We start from the raw sequence: 19,881 nt of genomic DNA, 5'->3' as shown, positions 1-19,881 counted from the left end.
TGTTCAGCAGTAAAACGCTGCTTGTGATTGGTGTTATTATATCTGACATTATTAGATTAACACTGATGCATCAATGCAGAAGCAACATTTTACTGTTGTAGCTGCTCCAGGTGGAGTTAGTTTGATCCACTTTACATACAGTACAGTAGTGTAGTCCAGGGGCTGCCAACTGAGGGGTCGGGCCCCTCCAAAGGGACCACAAAATATATCAGTATGGTTGTGTGATGATTGATGTGAGAGGGAAGAAGAAATGACAAATTTAGATTAATTTTTTGATCTTTTCTCTTAATCTTAACTTTGGTTTTGAAATATTGGGTGATTCGACCTTTTAAGGCCTCAATGAAACAATCAGAGAAGTTTAGAGAATAAGAAATTGTTTTTTATATGAGAAAATGTTTTTTAGAAACAACAATAATTATGTTCTGTAAACTTAAAATGTGTTATATAATGTTTATATAAAAGCTGAATCTGAAAAATAACCAGCAAGAAAAATACCATATTTCCCTCTGAACTGTAGTGAGTTACAAAGCAGAATAAAAAGGAAATGTTCAGCAGGTCAGTGGATGAGTAAAATGAGGACGTCCCAGGAAATGTTTTGGAATTTTTTGAAGGAAACAGGAAACTGTTTTCCAAACTTTAGAAAAGTACACATCAAACATGCCACATGTAACGGTACAAGCTCAGAGTAATAATAATGAGTCTGAGCCGTGGAGAAGATACAGCAGACTGTTTACAACCAACTTCCTCTTTGTCATCATGACTCAAACTGCCACTCCCCTGATCTCTGCGTGTTTTACTGTTCATTCACTCATTCAATAAAACCGTCAGTTAAAGATTAAACACCACTACAGTTCAGGAGTTTTTCCCTTTGAAGGACAAAAGGCACAAACATTGTTTCTGTATTTTTTATTTGTATAATAAATAAACTCGTAATACTTCAGGACCACATTTCACAACCACACACAGGGTCTGATAAACTGTATTTTGGATATTTGATGCAGATAAAACAAAAGGCCAGACATGAATAATAATTTGGAGAATCCTTTGACATTATCCAGCTGTTTTTTCATCGGATTTGTACATTAAACATAAGATTTTTTACTCTTTACATTCTTCATAATGACTCTACTGCAGAGACTGGAAATTTCAGGAATGACTGGGTTGAATGTAAACAATGCAACAGGTACGAAAATAAAACAGTAAACAAACAATAAATAAAAACAGATAGTGAGTTAAAGATAAGAAAACGTGCAGCCACTGGACACATAAGCATCCGTAACAAAACAAAAAAAAAGAAGCCACATGACCTTTGACCTGATCAAAATGTAACAAAAGGCATGAGAACAGTGTCACCTGACAAATGAGATCAAGGTAACACTTCACCTGAAAATGTTTGACATTATCATAAGCACATAATCTGCAGGTATTTTAAGTGATTCTCAGAAGCGTAACACTGTCTTCACGTCGTGCCGATGGGAAAACGTGTTAGTGATGAAGCGATTTAGCAGCTACTGAGAGCACGTTTACTGCAGGTGTTTCAGCAAGAAGGTGACACGGTGACAAAAATGTCCGACCGTTCCTTTAAAATTCCTAAAATTCCTTTACAGGACGTCCTGAGGGAAAAGTCTGAATAGTGAATTTTGCAGAGCTGAAACAGTTGGTCGATTGACAGAAGATTAATCTTAAACTATTCTGATCATCTGGAAGTAGTTGTCAATCAAAAATGCAAAAAAAATCTGTTTCAGCTTCTGAAATGTTTTTCTTAATTTTTTTTCTATTTTTATGAAATTTACAGTGAATGTCTTTGTTAAACTGTGATGAGCACTGTCTGACATTTTATGGAGCAAATGATGCATCACAGACTTTTGTTATTAGGTTCAGTCACTTTTGTCTTTTCTCCAACACTTCACATCTCTCCTGTAACATCTGCAAATCTATGAGAAACTGACAAACAGACAAGTTTGGGTTTGTCAGGTAATAAACTTGTGATTACATGAGAGACGAGTACATCATTTGTAATTTTCACAGACTGTAGCTTCTCAGCAAAGACAAACTATTCTCATTGATGCTGTTCTTCGTCTGACCGATGATTACGATGTGCTTCATGACGATTTCAAGTCAAGTGTTACATGAGTCGTTTTTGAAAACAGCGAGTTCATGTTTGCCAGGTCAATACTCAGTATCATCACGCCCACACACACACACTCGCGCACACACACTCACACACACCACGCCTTATAGTAGGACTGTATTACATGTCGCAGTACATACAATAACATTTATACGTCTTCAGTTTTTCTAAACGCCCCACTTGTTGTGATGAACGTGCGCACTACGACAGCTGCTGTAGGTAGAGTTTGACAGGAGACAGGTGAGTGATTGATTGACGGCATTTTTGTGCCTAAATGGATTCAGTTGCATGTAGTTGTTGTTGCCTCCGTCGAGCCTTCGTGCTACATTCATGTTCAGACTCCAAATGACTGGATGAGTACAGATGAAGCAGATCTGTGTGTTTTTCATGGTGTCATGTTGTTGGGGGGATTTATACCTACAGTACATTTTCTATTTCCTATAATATCTACATCTTAAAACAGTTGGTAACTAACAAGCTAAAAATTTAAACTAGAGTGACAGGTTTAAGTTCCACTTGTCAAAGAACAATGAAAATTTACTTGGCCACTTTATTTCTAAATAATCTCAAGCGAAGAAAGTCTAAATTGTTTGTGTGAAACTTGGGTGAAATGTATCTTCTCAGAACTGGTTTTCATCTAATAATCCAGCTGTAGTTTACTGCTTTGTTTATATCTTTACATCCTCAGATCACGCCACAGAAACACTTCCTTTCATTCTGACAACAACCATTTTCAACTCAACTCGCTGTGCGTTTTCAGAGCGTCACACCACATCTCAGGGCCTTCCTCAGCAGATGGAGTTCACACAGAAGTTTTGTTTTCCACTGCCTTTTTTTAAAAATAACATTTGGAAATATTCATTCATACCCTGCACTGCATTGTTATTTCTGCTTTATTCAGTTTTAGTTTATTTTCATCTTCTATTTCATTTTACTCTTAAAATCCTATTTATACAGTATGTATCTTTTTATATTACCTTATATTTCTTTTCTATCTCTTTTTCTATGTCTTTTTTCTATGTACAACATTTTGAACTGCATTGGTGTTTAAACATGCTTTACAAATAAACTTCATTCAGTCTGTGACTCCATCCACTCAGGAAGGTCATGAGATGTAGCTGAAAGCTTGGAAAACATAAAGTAAGTGAACCTTGTGCTCAAACTGCTGTTTCCAAAGACAAGACTGAACCATCAGGCAGGATGCTGTGATGTTTGTCCTGATGTATTTGGATGGGACCTATTATCATCTAAAGTTAATTTAGTTCCACTGAGTGCACTAAATCCAGCTGGCTCCTCAAGGAAGGAAAATAAACATTTAGATAAAGTTTCAGGGTCTGATTGTCATGAATATCGCGTACAGCTGTGGCGTTCACTGTTCCCAGGAGTCATTTCTAAAAATCGGGACGGGGGCTCTTTAACAAAACAACAAACTGGAGTTAAACGTCGTCACTGACACAGCTTACAGGAGAGCGGAGGAGATGCTACACATGTGATGAGTCTTGGACGACATGTGAGAGGTGGGTGGAGCGAGTGGGGGCGGAGGGCAAAGGTCGAGCGCGGACACACCAGGTCACTGCGTCAGAGCCAGGAGGATGTCTTTCACCAGCATGGTGCCAATCACCATCTTCTCACAGTTGACCGTCAGCTGGGCGGCTCCTTCCTCTTTGGTCGCCACGGTGACCAACACCAGGCTGCCGCTGGTCACCGTCCTGCCGGCGAACCTGTGGACAGGATGGTCAGGAGGAGGAGGAACAGGAGGACTGAGGTCAAAGCAGCAGAGATCAGAAGTAAAGATGAAGCCACAGAATAAAAGAGGGATACACAGCAGGTGAGTGATGACACAACTCTGAGTGATGAGCACACAGGTCTTCATCTACATCTGCACACCTGCTTCACCACAGATCCAGTCTGACCAAAGATGACATGGAGCAAAGAAAAGAAACTCTGTAATAATCTGCTCAACACTAGCTTGATTTTGCGGTGTTAATATGTTTACTAAAATATTTATTAGCATTTGGTAAAATGTTAAAATCAAACAATAATTATGTATTTTTAAGTTTTTTAAATTTAATGAGGTGATGAGTTTTGATCAATCAATCGTATAATTCATCGTTTGATGTCATGAGAACTGTGAACCTCAATATCTCAACACAACATGAACATGAAAACCTAACTATCACCAGGTCTGCACACACATTTAAAACTGTATTTGGTCTTAATTAGTGTGAAGTGTAAGACGCAGCTGGTCCCTCTGTTGTGTCTCATGTGTTTTGCCTTGTTTGGAGCCATGGCAGTGATCAGCCAGGCGGGGGCAGTGTAACATCAAGTCAACATTGCCACAACTGACAGAGTGACATAAAACTGGTACACAATCAGGCCATGAGGAACACGAACACACACACACACACACACACACACACACACACACACACACACACACACACACACACACACACACACACACACACACACACACACACAGAGTCTCATTTATCTTTGATGGCATTTAGCCACACATCACAAAACAAACTGCATCTCAGTCCAACCACAGACGTCAGCTTGTATGCTTGTGCTCCACATGAACCTGAGACGTGTAACTTCTGTGTGCAGTGTTCTCGGTTCATGTTCTGATAAAACCTGGCCTCAGCTGGCAGAACGGGATCCTGCATCCTTCCTGTGGCCTCACTCAGACTAAAGATCAGCACCACCGCAGCTTTTTGTGTGACTGCTGCTTCTTCTTTGAATCCTCTCACCTGCACTCTTTATCTGAACCACAGGGGACTCTGCTGAGGTTGGCGGCAGTGGTCACCCTCTGGACGATGGCGTGTTCGTTCCGGCACTTAACGTCCAGAGTCAGCTTCTCTGTGATTTCATTCATGCCCATCAGCTGACCTGCAGGGGTGTGAGCAGAGCACTGGTCAACCTGCAGACCTCTGAAGCTTCTCTCTCTCTCCCAGTACCAAAGCAAAAAGCAAAACGCAGTTATTATTAATACAACAATACAGAACAGGCTGCTGCTTGTATCAGTGTGGGGACTCAGTACAGAGCTGCTTTATACAAGAAATAAAATAAACTTATTTTTCAGGATCTCTACCAGCTACAAACATATACAGTATTATACTCAGATACTGTATACGTGTCCTAAGACTACAGTGATTTCTGCATCTACAGCCCTCTGAGGGACTGATGTGAGAATTTCAAAATGCTGCTTAATCTAAACTGGAATGCTTTCCACTGAACACAGCAGGGGGCCATTCAGTTTTCTCTGTGAATTCACAGCACAAAAGGGGCGAATATGAGCACTTCCAGCCTAGTTTAAAGCCTTATGAATTTTCACTGTGGTGCTGTGAACTGGAGAAATTTTGCACCCTTCTCTCCTGTAACTCCTGTAACACTGAGGCCTCCCTGTAAACACTGACTTTGGTGATTTGCAGGTCAAACGACATCAGGACGTCTGGTTTGATAAATGTAATTTCATGTGTCTTAATCACTTCTAATTGTTTCTGACAACAGCATTTGAATGTCTGTATGTCACTGTGAAGCAGTAATTAACTGGTGCTAAAGCAGTCAGGCACTTGACAGAAAATTCATCAACAACCGTTTGATTAAGTGACTGAATATTTAAGCCGTTTATCAAACAAAAACGTGAAATATTTGCTTAAATTTATGCTTTTTCTGCTTCATGCTGTTGTATACTGTGAATCTTTAGGCTTTGAACTGTTAGTCAGACAAAACAAATCATCTGAGGAAAGAATCTGTCCCTTTATTCTGACTTTAATTTGGGCTTTTTGCCTGTAGAAAAAGAGGCAGCAGCGGCAGAGGAAACAAAGTGAGTGAACAAGAAAGATAAAACACGATTTCCTGATTGTTTCATGAAGGTTATGTTATAAAACAGAAACAAGCATCAGACTCTGAGCAGATTGTCTCTGTAGAGACTCTGGAGATATCGGCCTCCTTTTCATCCAGTCATTACAACCAACTCACACATCAGAGCCACGCAGCAGTGAATACTGGGAAAATTTTTACTTCCTGGTTTAGTTTTCCTGGTCTTATAGTTCCTGGATGTTTTTTGGTTGAAAATGGGCTGAAGCTTTATTTTAAGGGGGCCTGGGCCAAAGAGTACAGAAAAGAATTATTAATGAATAATCAAAAAATTAATCACACTCAATTCATCACTGATGAAAACACAGGACTGTGTTTGAATATAGTCGTTAAAACAAAAGCTCTTAGTCTTTGAAGCGGCTACAATCAGTATTTTCATAACAATAATTAATCAAGTGACGTTCATACTCAGGATTATCACTTGAATCTGCAGTTTTACAGAGCTTTATGTTGAGTTTCAGCTTGTTGTGTAGTTGTTACTGTTCTGAGTCACTCTCATGGTTCTCATAGTGTCATTTTTGAATGCGGCAGGCAGCTGTTTTCAGTGAATAAGTAAATACTCAACCTACCCAGCACCAAACAGCAGACAGACACACTTAGCGACCAGCTGGTGAACATAGTGGAGCATTTAGCAGCTAAAGAGCCAGAAATCTCCCTCAGGAGTTGGCGGAGATCAACACCCGAGCTAAGAGAGTGAATACTGGACCAGAAACCAGAGCAGCTGCTGAACGCCGCTCTAACTCGTTTTGCCATATCAACCTAAGAGGTGATGATATGTCAGTGTTGTGTTCACAGGTTGTTTCCACTGCCTCCAGTGACCAAAAAAAAACAGTTTCACCAAATAGAGCCTGGTTGTAACACTGACTTCAAGATGTAATTTGACCTCCAAACCACAAAGGGATCAGTGCTTACAAGGTTTGAATACACAACAAACCATTCAGACAAAAAAAAAAAAAAAAAGCATTGTGACATTGCAAAACTTGAAAGCTCAGATAACAGAAAGATGAACGATGGGACACATGATCGAGCGCTGCCCTGAGCCAGATGTTATTGTTTTTTTGTCCACATGGTGCCCAAAGACGAGCGAATCAGGATCAGTGGATGAGCATTTCCAGTCATTCCCTGTGTAGCAGAGTGTGAGCGGCCTTTATATGATGGAGGTTAGCACAGGTGAGTCTGTCTGCAGCTACAGACCTGGAGATGCAGTCACAGTGTTGATTACCAAGGCAGGAGGAAGGGGAAGGGGGGGAGGGGTCAGCGGGAGGTGTTAGAGGAAGGAGGAGGAAGGTGAGGAGGGGTCTGTGTGAGGTTGGCTAAAAGGCAGGTGGGCACACAGACGGCTGAGAAGAACAAATCTATCAAAGCCAACTTACCTAGATTCTGTAATAGCTTCTCTATTGAGGACAGTACAGAGAGGGAGGAACCGTGGATATGACACACGTTCAAAGAGTCACTATGGGTTTGTTAGAGCTGAAAACTCGCTCAGCGTTAGTCAGGATGGAAAATGAACACCAGACACTAGACACATGCTGCTAAACACTGTCTGCAGGTGCTCTACCAAACACACTGGTTGGATTTTGGTGTATTTAAAGTTTTTTTTTTTGTGATGACACTTTTGCACTTGACATAAAATGTGTCTACAGCTTCTATCACAAGGACAAAGTCTTAAAATAAATGCTGATGCGACCTCAGGGTATTATGTGAGTGAGGAGACTGCTAAAGAAATAATGAGAATCTTTGGAATAAAAAGTTGCTCTTTTCTCACATTATACCTGAACAGAATCCCAGATAAATAAAGGCTCAGGATGAATATGTCTTTAAAATATTTCAGGCTGCTAGAAAGAAAGCTATCACACTGACAATGCTGCTGGCAAATGCTCAAAAAGTAGAGAATTTAAGATTACAATTTGATCAATGTGTAAAATACTGGAAAAAAAGGGACAGCATATACAGTATGTGACTATAAACATGTAACCAATTACACATGACACTGTGCATGTCAACCAATTATTTCTGACTGACAATAAAAATTAACATAAAACTGCAAAAAATGTGTTAGATGTAACATAAGAAACATAGGAAATCAGCTGTTTATCAAACCACATACAGTGCAAGAAAATTAGATCCTGTAACTCCCCTTCCCCATTTTTATAGACTTGTTTTAATGTGATGTTGGTAAAGTGATACTGACTTTATATTCCATATGTCCTCATAGAATTATTTCATTTACTTTTGTCACACACCTTGCTCCTTTTTAAACTCATTCTCTGTGAGGAAGACGGGCCTCATCAGCTCCCCGACCGGCGGCTGGATCGTCACAAAGAACTTCCTGGTGTGAGTGCTGGACATGGAGAGAAACGTGGACAACGAGCAGTTTTAGGGATTGATAAAGTGTAAAAACCAGTAAAGTATACAAACACAGAGCACAAAACCTGGCGGGATCTCACGTCACAATATTTCACTAGGCCTGCAGACACATGCAAAGCGAACAAGTCAAACAAAGTGAGTGTAATTTCAAGACTCAGCAGATTCATGGGAGACGGTTTGTTACGACATCAGCGGTATAGAAGGACGCCAGAGTCTACAACAGAATCCATCTCACCACAGCTGGAAGTTCGCTGCTTGTGTCGAGTCACAGAAATCGATGCCCATCACAGTTGTGGCCGACTCACCTGCTGGCAGCAGCTCTGTCAACACAGAGGGGAAAAAAGAGACAACACTGTGAACACACACCAATAAAACAACATGAAGCTCTTCAGTCAGCAGCACAGCTACTTTGATCTATGAGGGTTGGGTCTGTATCCTCCAGTCCAGACTGTGTTCTGTGTGATTCACTGACAAAGCTCCTCTACACACTGATTCTGAGCAGGCTTCAGGTACGTAGTCTTGAGTGTGTTGCTGATGTAAACAGTAAACTGCAGATCATGATGAGACAGCTCCAGAAGGAGAAAATGTGAAAACATTTTTTTTTCTCTCTTTGTGAATTTATTCCAAAGACAGTGTTTGATTGACATCCATCGTTTTCTTTTAGTACTGAATGATTTTGAATTTTGAATGACTTTTATAGTACCTGATTACCTAATTAGTATATAAATACTGTGTACAAATACTATGTAGACTCTAGAAAACTCAGATAGACTCTCTCTAGAAAATTGTTAAATGGATTAAATAGTTGCTATCTATGACATGCATTTGATATTATTTCCTGTTTTATTTTGTTTTAAATGCTATGCTACCATATATCCTTTCTACAGTTCTTACACTGCATTTTATTGTATTCAACTTTTTTAATGAAGTTAACCTTTTTCGTTGGATTTGTGAGGACCCTCTCCATGCAGGCCTCTCGCTGCAGGAGCCTGGTGGGAAGAGTTCAGTCGTCAGGGAGATTCAGCTCACCTGCTAAAGCTGCACGTCCCTCCTTTGTCCAGCCTTGAGCCCCGTTGTGACAGATTAGTAATTCTTTTCTGTTTATTTGTCAGCAACTACTGAATCAATTTGCATCGGACTTGGTGGAGGGAGGGGGCATGGTACAAGGAGGAACCTGTTACATTTTGTGCCAGATCCAGATCATTTATTATGAATTTAGATTTTTAATTTTAATAATTTTTGCATAAAATCTTGTGTATTATATTTGACAGCGGCCTTGGTGGAGGTCTGTGCTCTCTAACTGGACAGAGTGTGGTGTAGGTATTGATGGGTGTCTGAGAAAATCACTACTAACGCTTGTGATCCCCTGACCTTAGGCCCTGCTCCAGCACTATTCCCATTTTCACACTTGTACAAATGACATATGATATTTTCATGCTCCCAAGAGGATAAACTCCTTTTATATTAATGAACCTAAAACATATTGTTTCCATTGTTATTAATGGAAAAGCTCTAAGAGCAGCAAATCCCTCAGTATGGTGTTTATTCAATCATCAGTTCTTTACAGTGAGGTGTACCGGTATGAACACAAAAGCTTCCGTACTGATGCTGCTTTTTTGGTGACCTTGTTTGGATCACATCGTACTTGAAGGTCAGTCCCCACTGGACCCCGTCACCCCATCACTCACCAATCTCTGGGAACTCTTTGACTCTCATCCCAGACTGCAGCTTCACGTCCTCCATGTGCAGGCTCTTGGTGTCGGAGGTGGAGTTGTTGGTGAACTGCATCTGCACTGCCACCATATTGGCGTCAGAGCTGAACGGCTGCCGGCTGAAGCAGTACTCCACCGACAGACCCTCCCCTGTGATCCGGTGCAGCAGTTCGTAGCTCTTCAACGCGCTGGAGGGAGTGATGGTCTGTGGGCAGAGGAGGAGATCATGAACCATGACTGCCTGAACACTGTTTTTGTGCTTTGCTAGGATGGTGGAGGAGAGGGAAGTTTTTCCTCTATCTAGTCTATTTTTCTTTCTTTTTTTTTTTTTTTGATCAGCATTTGTGCTTCGTTTTTCTTTTCTCATTCTCTTATTTTGAAGGAAATAAGTTCTGTGGATTTCACTACACATGAAGTAGCACTGACATATGCATGTGGCATCTGAGCATTGTTAGACATGAACTCATCCTTTAATATATGACTGACTTTGTTGTTGATGTGGTGAGGAAATTCCAGGTCGCACAATCCCCTCAGAAGTGATTACAAACAATGGCTTTAAAACTATGACGACATTTTCAAAACAGTTCTTTAAATCACAGTCTGAGAATTTGGGTCAAATATTTATGTAAAAACCAGACAGTCATATCTAGATATTACTTTTGTGGCTTTCCTATGTGTGTGTGTGTGTGTGTGTGTGTGTGTACTACAAATCTACTTAAGAATAATTCCTACTAATTTGTTTAATAGAAAAATAAAGATGCTGGCAGTAGAAGTACTTACTGTTGGGGAGAGAACAGTGTCAGACAGAGACAAACCCTCCAGGTCGGTCACAAGGCTGCTGGACAGGAAGGTGTTGACGGGCGTGACTTGAGGGGAGGGAGCAGGTTCAACTGGGAAGAAAGACGCAGAGACATTCAACAGGGATGTCTCCAAATTCAGACCTGACTGTATTTATCTATTTCTTATATTATCACCTCTGAGGGGAACAGAGGAGTTGGCATAGCAACAGGTGAAGTGTACCTACTATGATTTGTAGAAACAGACACGTATGAAAACGTCCTTGTTCACTGGTTTTGTCTGACGTGAGGATGGATACTTTGACACTCTCTTTCAGAGGAGAAACTTAAGACAGGAATAAAAACACTCACAGTCGTCGAGGTCGAGTAGAGACATTTCTTTCTTCTCTTTCTTGCTCTCTGTCTTCGCAGGTTTGGAGGGAGGTTTAGATTCAGCTGCCTGGAAGGAGGAGAAACAAAACTCACATGAACAGATGAAGATGTTTATGCGTATGGAGAAGTCAAAACACAGATTTAATTTATTACATGATTTAATTTAAATGTCCGTTTTCCTCCATGGGGTCCCATCTTTTTCTGTGTTTAACATCTAAAGGAGTACATTTTAAATGCTTTTTAAATGTGGAGAGATTCATCGTCATTACCTTTTTTTTCTTTTTGACCTCGGCCTCAGACTCAGAGTCTTCAGACTCTGACTGGCTGCTTTCAGACTCGCTCTCCTCCTCCTCCTCAGATTCTGACTCGGAGTCGCTCTTCTGTTGTTTGCTCTTCCTCTCGTGCTTCCTCTCTTCTTCTTCACTGCTCTGCTCGCTGGAAAATGAAAGCAAACATCCCAGAGTTATATCTATAACAGATGAGACAGATTCTACTCTTGTACAGTGGAAAAAATTGAACCATCCATCAAACTTAACTGGGTCTTGAAATAGCTACACAAGAGCACCCAGAGGAGATTATAGAGACCACATCTGACCACAAACTGGACTTTCAGTGTAAAAGGAAAGTGTGTTTTTGATTTGATATATCCAACTATAAATGGAATTTTAGAAATACAGAATTAACAGATATTAAGAAGTAAAATTTGTGCAAAAAGATGAGATGGATGGTTTGGTTTGAGCAGGGCCCATAAAAAAACACCATGATTGAATAGAAAACAGAAGCATCTGCTACCTTTCACTTTCCTGCACTGGCTTCTTTATTTCGTTCTTCTTCTTCTTCTTCTTGTCTTTCTCTTCCTCCTCGTCCTCCTCTTCTTCCTCAGACTCAGAGCCTTCCTCACTCTCTTCACTCTCCAATCCCGACCCGCTCTCCTCGCTGCCGCTGCCGCTCTCCGAGCCGCTGGCAGAGTCCGACTCTGAAGAGGAACAGGTCAGAGTGAAAGGGTGAGGAGGTCAGTGGTTTTACACGGAGCACAGGGACATGAACGTCTGCCTGGCACATGACAGGATATAAACCAGGTCCAGTGACTTACTGTCTGCATGCACTTACACAAACACATGATTTTTACATGAACCAGGGGACAACAAAGTTTTAAACCATTCCTCATTCAAAAGAGTCAAGATTTCGAGTCAAGTTTTTCATTGACATTCACCAACATAAGTTCATTTTTCTAAATGAGCTCTTCCGTTACCGATGCCCCAGACATTAAAAGATTTTTTGTTTCTCTGGCACACAGAACAAAATCAATGAAAGACAGAGAATAAATGGACAATTTCGTGCTACACCTGCACTAACAATGGTGAATTTTTCTATGACAGCTTCTCATTTGTCAAGTGACATCCAAATGTTTGCTATTTCTTTTATTTCTCCTTTCTCTAATACAAACTCAACTACCACTGTTGTCCTGTTTAACACACCAGTGAACTAAAATAACTAAAATAACTATAGTGTTCTCAGTTAGGACAGCTGAACTCTCACAAACATCATACTTCAGTCCTGAACTATAACTACCAGCTGTACTCTTTCAGTGGATAATACTGAAAGCATGGTATGTATTTTTTACTATAAACCTGTTAAAAGTAACACTGTCCATTAAAGTACAAGGCTGGTGATATATACAGATTTACATTATTCTTATTGTCAACAAATCCCATGGAATGAGTAACATTTACATTTAGTCATCTGTGCGATGATTTTATCCAAAATGAAGTACAAGTGAGGAACCACACTAAAGCTGCAGTGCAGCAGGAGACCTGGTTGAAGTACTAAGTACAACATCTACTCAACAAGTGCAAGGAGATCAGGTGAGGAAGCAAACCTGAAGTGCATAATAGGTGCTAGTTAGTTATCAATGCATTGATCCAAACAACAGGTGTTGTGTAGTAGTTTTTCACTGTGCTGAAAACAGAATATAGCAAATAAAATGTCTGAATAATGTTTGGTGAAAAGAGCAGTGTCCTGCTGATAAACAGCCTCTGACAGGAAAAGCTTTGGTTTTGATCTTTTCAAAGGGTTTGACAATAACAACCAGAGGCACTTAGATTGTCTTCTATCCCACCATCATGATGCTCACAGAAGTTCAATAAAAACCTGTTTTACCTCATAACCAGAACCACCCGGTTCACCTTCACTCACACTGAGTCTACAGCAGAAATCACACACCAACACACCAACACATCTGTGGTGGACTCTCCTCATTTGACTACAGGATGTGATGGCTCTAACAGAGCCAGCAACCCTCTAAAGTTACCACTGTCAGCTGACTCCGTTGGCCCGGACTCGCCCTCCGAGTCCGAGTAGAAGGGCTTCTCCACCTTCTTCTCCTTCCGCTTCTCTCGGCTGCTGCATTTGGTCCATTCAGGCACCTGGCAGAGGAAGCAGAGTTCACACAGTGAGACGGCGGCTCTGCCTCGCTGACAGCAGCAGAGACGTGGGCAGATTACAGTACAGTAGCATGGCCATGAATGCCTCTGTCTGGATGTGATGTAGCCAAATGAAGCCAGCCATCCCTGCTGCAGATCTGCGTTTAGATCTGACAGCCAGACAACAAATTCAGTACAGACCAGACACTAATGCTTGTATGGAGTCTTTCTTTTTTTTTCTTTCTTTTTATGCACAGATAGATGTTAGCACCAGGTGATGCCTTCATGACCAGTTGCAGAAATGGTTTTCTTTTAATAAAGGGAGCAGTTCCATTAAGAGAAGTGATGTCTCTGAGGAGTGGTGACGATCCTCCCACACTTTAAAAAAGAGGCCGTCTGTCTTTCTGCAACCAAACTCATTAACCAGTGCCATCAGCTAATGAGCGTGGACATCTCAGCCCCCCCCCATTTAAAACCCACACAGTTGCTAATGCATCTCGACGTGTCAGAGGGCCGCACGTTCCTGCTAAAAGAATCACTTCTTTAATGGTAGAGACCGAGGAAGAGGGTGCTGTGTTTCAGATAGCTTTGGCTGAGCTAAGCACAGGACAGCAACTACATTAGGCGGGGTGTCATAAAAGCACTTGGGTTTTTTGCAGCTATATGGGTTGAGGCTCAAGGAGGTGTGGCTCTTTGCCGCTAACTGACTCACACTCGTTAATGTTGTGACTCTTTCGAGCAGCGTAAAAACCTGGCAGACGTAGAAAAGAAAAAGATTGGGATGGAGGTGAGACGAGGAAAAAGGGAAGGAGAAGGTTTTTTTTTTTCTTTTTTTTTTTTTTTCAGGAAAGTCAGGAAAGCAAGAGAAACAGGCATAGGAAGGTTTCTGGGTCTAAAAAGAAGAAGGTGTGAGAACAGCTTTGGAGATCACAGAGACAAAAAAATAAATCCTAAATTTTATCACAGCATAATTATTTAGCACAATATCTGACCATTATGTAGTTATTATATACACTAAATGTTTTCCTACTGTTAATTACACTCCAATATAACTTAATCATAATGTACACATATCTATATACTTAAATACTGCAGAAATAAAAAGTCAACATTAACATTTACTACTTACTAATATGTTGACATGCATTTAGTATGAATGTCTTTATCAGTAACAAAGCATGGATTAAAATGAACTAGATGAGGAGGTGGAGGTGAGGGGGAGCCGTCATGGAGTGAGGCAGAAATCACATCACTCAATATCACACAAAAGCATTTGTGACACATTCACAGACTGTGTCACAAATTTCATTGGTTCATCGTCTTCCAGTTTGGCTGTGAGATTTATTCTCTGTCAATCTGCGCTGAGTCATCTTTGTGACGTTTAATCCCATTAATCCTATCTTGTCATCATCACTCTAAATGATGACCAGGGAAAGAGGAAAGAGAGAGCAGTCATCACAACAAACACCACCGCACTCCCAAACTGTGAGGGGGGGGGGGGGCACCTCTCTCCAGTCCCCTAACAAGCCGATCCTCCCCTCGCCGGTGGTTATGACTTCCTCTGTCTGTGGAGACGTACAATGTGCAGAGGGAGAGTCTGTGAGAGGGCTCGAGGCTGACCCTGCCAGCGTTTACAGCCACAACATGAGTCGACATAGTAACAGGTCATTCAGTGTTTGAGCTAATAAACTGCTACTTCAAGCTTGTCTTTGCTCTTTACCTACAAATCATGTATATTCTACATTACTACCGACCATTTTCCAAAGCATGCCATATTTTGTTTAGACTTTTCAGACCCAGTCATTTTAATATATGACTCCTTTTTGGTATGTTCAAGGTGTTTGACCCCACTTTGTGGTGTCCTCTGTGGAGGGCTAATGTATACAACATAAGCATTACACTAACAGTGACCCACAAGCACATGATTTATAAGATCTAATATGTCACTATATGACGCTTCCCACAAAGGTGGCTACAGCGCCTGAGATTTTAGTGTTTGCTGGTAAAAAACATCACAAGTGAAGACTTCATCTCAATTTTACCTGATAGATTTAAGCAAAACACCCAGTGAGGATCGATTGAGCCTGACCAGAAATGTACCCGACCACTTAGCAAAGACAGAGTCAAAACCTAATGAATATCAAAATATCTGAAAAAGGAAATGTGGCAGACCTTAGTAACTGAGAGACTGGAACCAGAGAATGTTTGTTCTTTTGGTTTAAAATGTGACTAAGATGATTGATCAACATTTAAAAAGACTTTATATACATAAAGTATATAAAGTTGAATGTATTTATGAAGGACATAAGCATTCTGTATTGTCTGTATTTTTTGTTTATTAGTAATTCCTCAGGAGTTTATTTATTTACTTATTTTGCTGTCAATACAGTGGTGCACTAATATATTTATGTATATATGAAACTATTGTTGCATCATTGTTTTAGACTGTATCAGCTTTAGCAGGGTGTAGCTAATAAACTCCAACAGAGTATATATGACTGTGTAAGCCTAATGAACATTAATCTATTGCAACTAAGTATTATCATTATATAATGAAAAATGATTCTGCACTTGCATAGCCTGAAAAAAATTGTATTAAGTGAATAATTTAGGAGAAAAATCAAGAGCGATGGTTATTTATTAGGAATTTGTAAGCAGAGACCACTGAGGAGCTCAGTGAGTTGTGAGTTTGTCTACTCAGGTGCTGAAGGGGTTCGTGTTGATGTGTGAGCTGTCGGTAATCACTTGCAAGACCTTAAATTGACGTCACAGGCTAATGTAATTTGATTCTTGCCAGACCACAATTAGAGAAGTGAAATTGGGGCCTTGGATTACAAAGCTAGCTGCGCCTCCGAGGTATGTTGTCAGAAAATCAATGAGATGTTGGAGCGTCTTTGAATGCAGCTACAGGGAGACTACCTGCTCACATCTGCATTATCACCTGATGTAAAGACATTGATAACAAAATAATAGCAAGACGTGTTCAGTGTTCAGTATGGAGTGTATATCTACAGCTTCCAAACTCTGCACAGGAAACAAATATCTCCCTGGAAGGTAGAGAATTAAATTAAAAGTGAATTCTTTGGAAAATGGGCAGCAGTAATGTAACTATATTTATCTAGCAGGCTAAAACATACTAATCTCCCTGTGGGGTCTTTTATGATCCTGTCTCTTTAATTATTACACCAGGCAAACCAAAATAAAATGCAGCAGCTTGCCTCATCTTGAAATCTGCATCACGAGTAAACAGCAAGTTAATACTGAGTATAAAACAAAATCTGCACTATCATACCATTAATTAACAAATATGACAACAAAATCAAGCCTGGAGGTTACTCCTGTGATGAAGCGACTCACTCAAGTTCTTGATTTTATGTCTTCACTTTAAAAACACGTTGTTGGTTATGAACCGATGGCACATGGAGTGAATGGGATGGAGAAGAAGAAGAGGGAATATGGTGAGTTGGGATGATGCTCTACAAGAGAACATTTACTGTATTTTTAAAACATTTGTTTGTTCATCTATGCCCCAGTAGAGTGTAAGAGTATTAGGCCAAAATTAAATATATTTATTATATTATGCAATGTATGAAACATTCTACATCTGTATAAAAATATTAGTATTATTGTAGGTGCCAACCTCTTACAATCCCCCATGGGTCTGCGTCCAGCAGAGACGACAGGAGCAGTGGTTTACTACTGCTGATATGATTTACAGTTAAACTTGGGTTGTTTCTCCCAAATCTGTTCCCTTCTGCGTCACATGTGCTATTGGCTCAAACAGTGGTGAAAAATCACCTGGACAGGGGCGAGTGAGCTGCTGCCAAACAGATGCAAGTGCAGCAGAGAGGGCAAGGAGTTCAGCACCTCTGACTGTTTTCATAGTGAATCAGGAGTTTTTAAATAGAGGCAATAGAGGCAGAGAACAGTCCTCTTTTCTCCTGTGTGACTCATTCTCCTCCATGGAGGGGGGGAGTTAGTAACAGCATCCATTTGGAGGAAGATGGAGGCCAAAAAGGATGCATGTTACTGATGAGTTGTTAATGCTAATGAGCTGTAAGTGAATGAAAGATGATAAGTGAAAGAGAAATCAATGTTATATTGGAGTCAATGTTATATTGGATGTGAGGCTCTGGTGACTCTGTCCAACCCCTCTGAGGCACTGCTCTGGGACAGGAGCAACCCTCACTCCTCTCCATCTTTTGGGGCCCCAGGAGATCCCAGAGGGCCCCTGTGTCTCTGTATGTTACTGTTCCCACTGCACGCACAGACTCCTTCACCTCCACGTTGCGCACGGAGGGGTCTGGGGCGGCTTCAGGCCAGTCAGGCAACTCCTGGTAGCCCCCAGCCTTGGCATTCAGCAGGTGGGACAATGAACCCAACTGGAAGTGGTCTCGATCTGCAAAAACACAAGAAAAAGCAGGAAAGTACAACATAGGTTAGTACAACACACAGGGCATATGAAGCCGCTCTTTTCACTATTCCAGGGACAGACCTAGACAAGTCTCTAACTGTGGTCCCCCATCAGACAGACCTGAGACAACTGTGCCCTCACCCAGTGTTTTTGCAACAGTGGAGATATCTGCATATGAATGGAGGGATGAGGGTGTCATTGTGAGCCTCAGTTATGTCAAAAAATATTAATAGTATAACATGAAAAAAGTTTGTGGGAGGATAATCATGGTTTAATTTTTGGAACTACAGTTCCCATACTTGACTGCTTTGGTAGATGTTAACAGGAAGTACAATGTTGCCCATTTGTAGTCTATATTTGTTTATATTTCAGCAAATTGGCACCAAGCTGAATTAGCTATTAACAGTTCTGGTTTGCAACACACTCATGGATGTACACACAACTATTGCTGGAATACTTTGATACTGACGAAAACTGACAAACATGATGGGGTTATAACAAGCATGTTTCACTCTAGTGTTGGGAAATTATCACAAATTTGATAAAAGAAAAACCTTCTAGCTGGTCAGATGATACATTTCTTTTTCAGTGCTTAAATGAGAACTTTAAAGTGCCTTCTTTACCTTTAAATGGAGACTCAAGGACTGGTGCAGGTTTGAGGGCGAGGAACAGTTTTTTAGCATACTTGCTAAGAGCCCCACTCTTCTCAGTGGGCACGATGAGCTGGCGAATGAAGCGTGCCCGATCACGGATGTCGTAGTTCTGGTCGTACTTGGCCAAATTGAGAACATACTGCGTCAACAGTTTGGTCTGTGAGGAGAAGGAATATTAAGAACATGGAGTATAAAGAAACAATCAACAAGAATAGCTTCTATCTCATGTATTTATGCATGTACCGTATATGAGTATGTCCTACTGCACATATGTGTGTAAAGGCTACCACAAAACAAGGTCTGGTATGAAGACCCCAATGTAAGTGAACTGGTATTTAAGGTACTAACAATTAGCCAAATAGTTGTTAAATTAGTTGATAAGTTTCCAGGTGTTGCTAGGTGATTGCTATGGTATTATGAGTAGTAAGTAGGGTGTTCATGGGTGGTTGCTATGGTGTTATGAGTACAGTAGTAGTATGGTACAGTCTTGCTAGGTAGTAATTGGATTCAATTAGTGGATTGCATACATAGTTGGTATGGTGTTCTTGGCTATCCTGGTAGGGTGTTGCTAGGTAGTTACTATGGTGAATTAGAGGGCTGTTTGGTTGTTGCTATGGTGTTCTGAGCAGTTAGTAGGGTGTTGCTAGGTCGTTACTAAAGTGAATTAGTGGGTTATTAAGTGGTTGCTATGTATCTGGTCGAGGTGCTAAGAGGCAGTGGTGGAAAGTAACAAAGTAGAGTACTCAAGTACTATACTTAAGTACAATTTTTATGTACTTGTGCTTTACTTGAGTGTTTTTCTGCTACATTATGCTTCAACTCCATTACCATTTACTCTGCTACATTTATCTAATAACTTTAGTTATAACTTTTTATAAAGGTGGAAGATAATAGAAGTGGAAGTACATTTACAAGCTATCCATACCTGTTTGGAGTTGGTGAGATACAGCTTGGCAGCCAAATTGATGATTTGTAACTTGACAATGTCCTCTTCATTAGTGAAAGACTTAGCCATCTTCCTCAAGACATCCGGGGCAATCTTAGGTACGTGCTCACAGTACTCTCCAATCAGCCACAAGATACTGGCTCTGGCCATCGGCACCTGACAACACAGGTTAAATTACATGGAT

General features: G+C 40.7%; 1 protein-coding gene across 7 annotated transcripts in view; it reads right to left on the bottom strand.

The window, feature by feature from the left end:
* Nucleotides 1-889: 889 nt before the first annotated feature.
* LOC139629685 (AP-3 complex subunit beta-2) overlaps nt 890-19,881 on the bottom strand; it is a 44,872-nt gene continuing 25,880 nt past the window's right edge. For 2 of the 7 annotated variants that reach the window (XM_071492461.1, XM_071492483.1), the window contains exons 15-28: nt 19,677-19,853; nt 18,722-18,908; nt 17,965-18,083; nt 14,397-14,435; nt 13,573-13,687; nt 12,054-12,237; nt 11,531-11,696; nt 11,241-11,328; nt 10,873-10,982; nt 10,069-10,297; nt 8,616-8,700; nt 8,257-8,354; nt 4,885-5,023; nt 890-3,891 (exon numbers count right to left, since the gene is read on the bottom strand). In XM_071492461.1, coding sequence (XP_071348562.1) covers nt 3,702-3,891; nt 4,885-5,023; nt 8,257-8,354; nt 8,616-8,700; nt 10,069-10,297; nt 10,873-10,982; nt 11,241-11,328; nt 11,531-11,696; nt 12,054-12,237; nt 13,573-13,687; nt 14,397-14,435; nt 17,965-18,083; nt 18,722-18,908; nt 19,677-19,853 — 1,926 coding nt within the window. In that variant the 3' untranslated portion in view covers nt 890-3,701. Of the gene's footprint in view, nt 3,892-4,884; nt 5,024-8,256; nt 8,355-8,615; nt 8,701-10,068; nt 10,298-10,872; nt 10,983-11,240; nt 11,329-11,530; nt 11,697-12,053; nt 12,238-13,572; nt 13,688-14,396; nt 14,436-17,952; nt 18,084-18,721; nt 18,909-19,676; nt 19,854-19,881 lie in introns of all 7 variants that reach the window. The other 5 variants (XM_071492492.1, XM_071492469.1, XM_071492497.1 and 2 more) reach the window with 5 other exon arrangements.

This window comes from Trachinotus anak, unplaced genomic scaffold (assembly GCF_046630095.1).
Source record: "Trachinotus anak isolate AG129_WGS33_773 ecotype Australia unplaced genomic scaffold, CSIRO_AGI_Tana_v1 ptg000002l, whole genome shotgun sequence".
NCBI lineage: Eukaryota > Metazoa > Chordata > Actinopteri > Carangiformes > Carangidae > Trachinotus > Trachinotus anak.
This window is presented reverse-complemented; position numbering and strand designations above follow the sequence as displayed.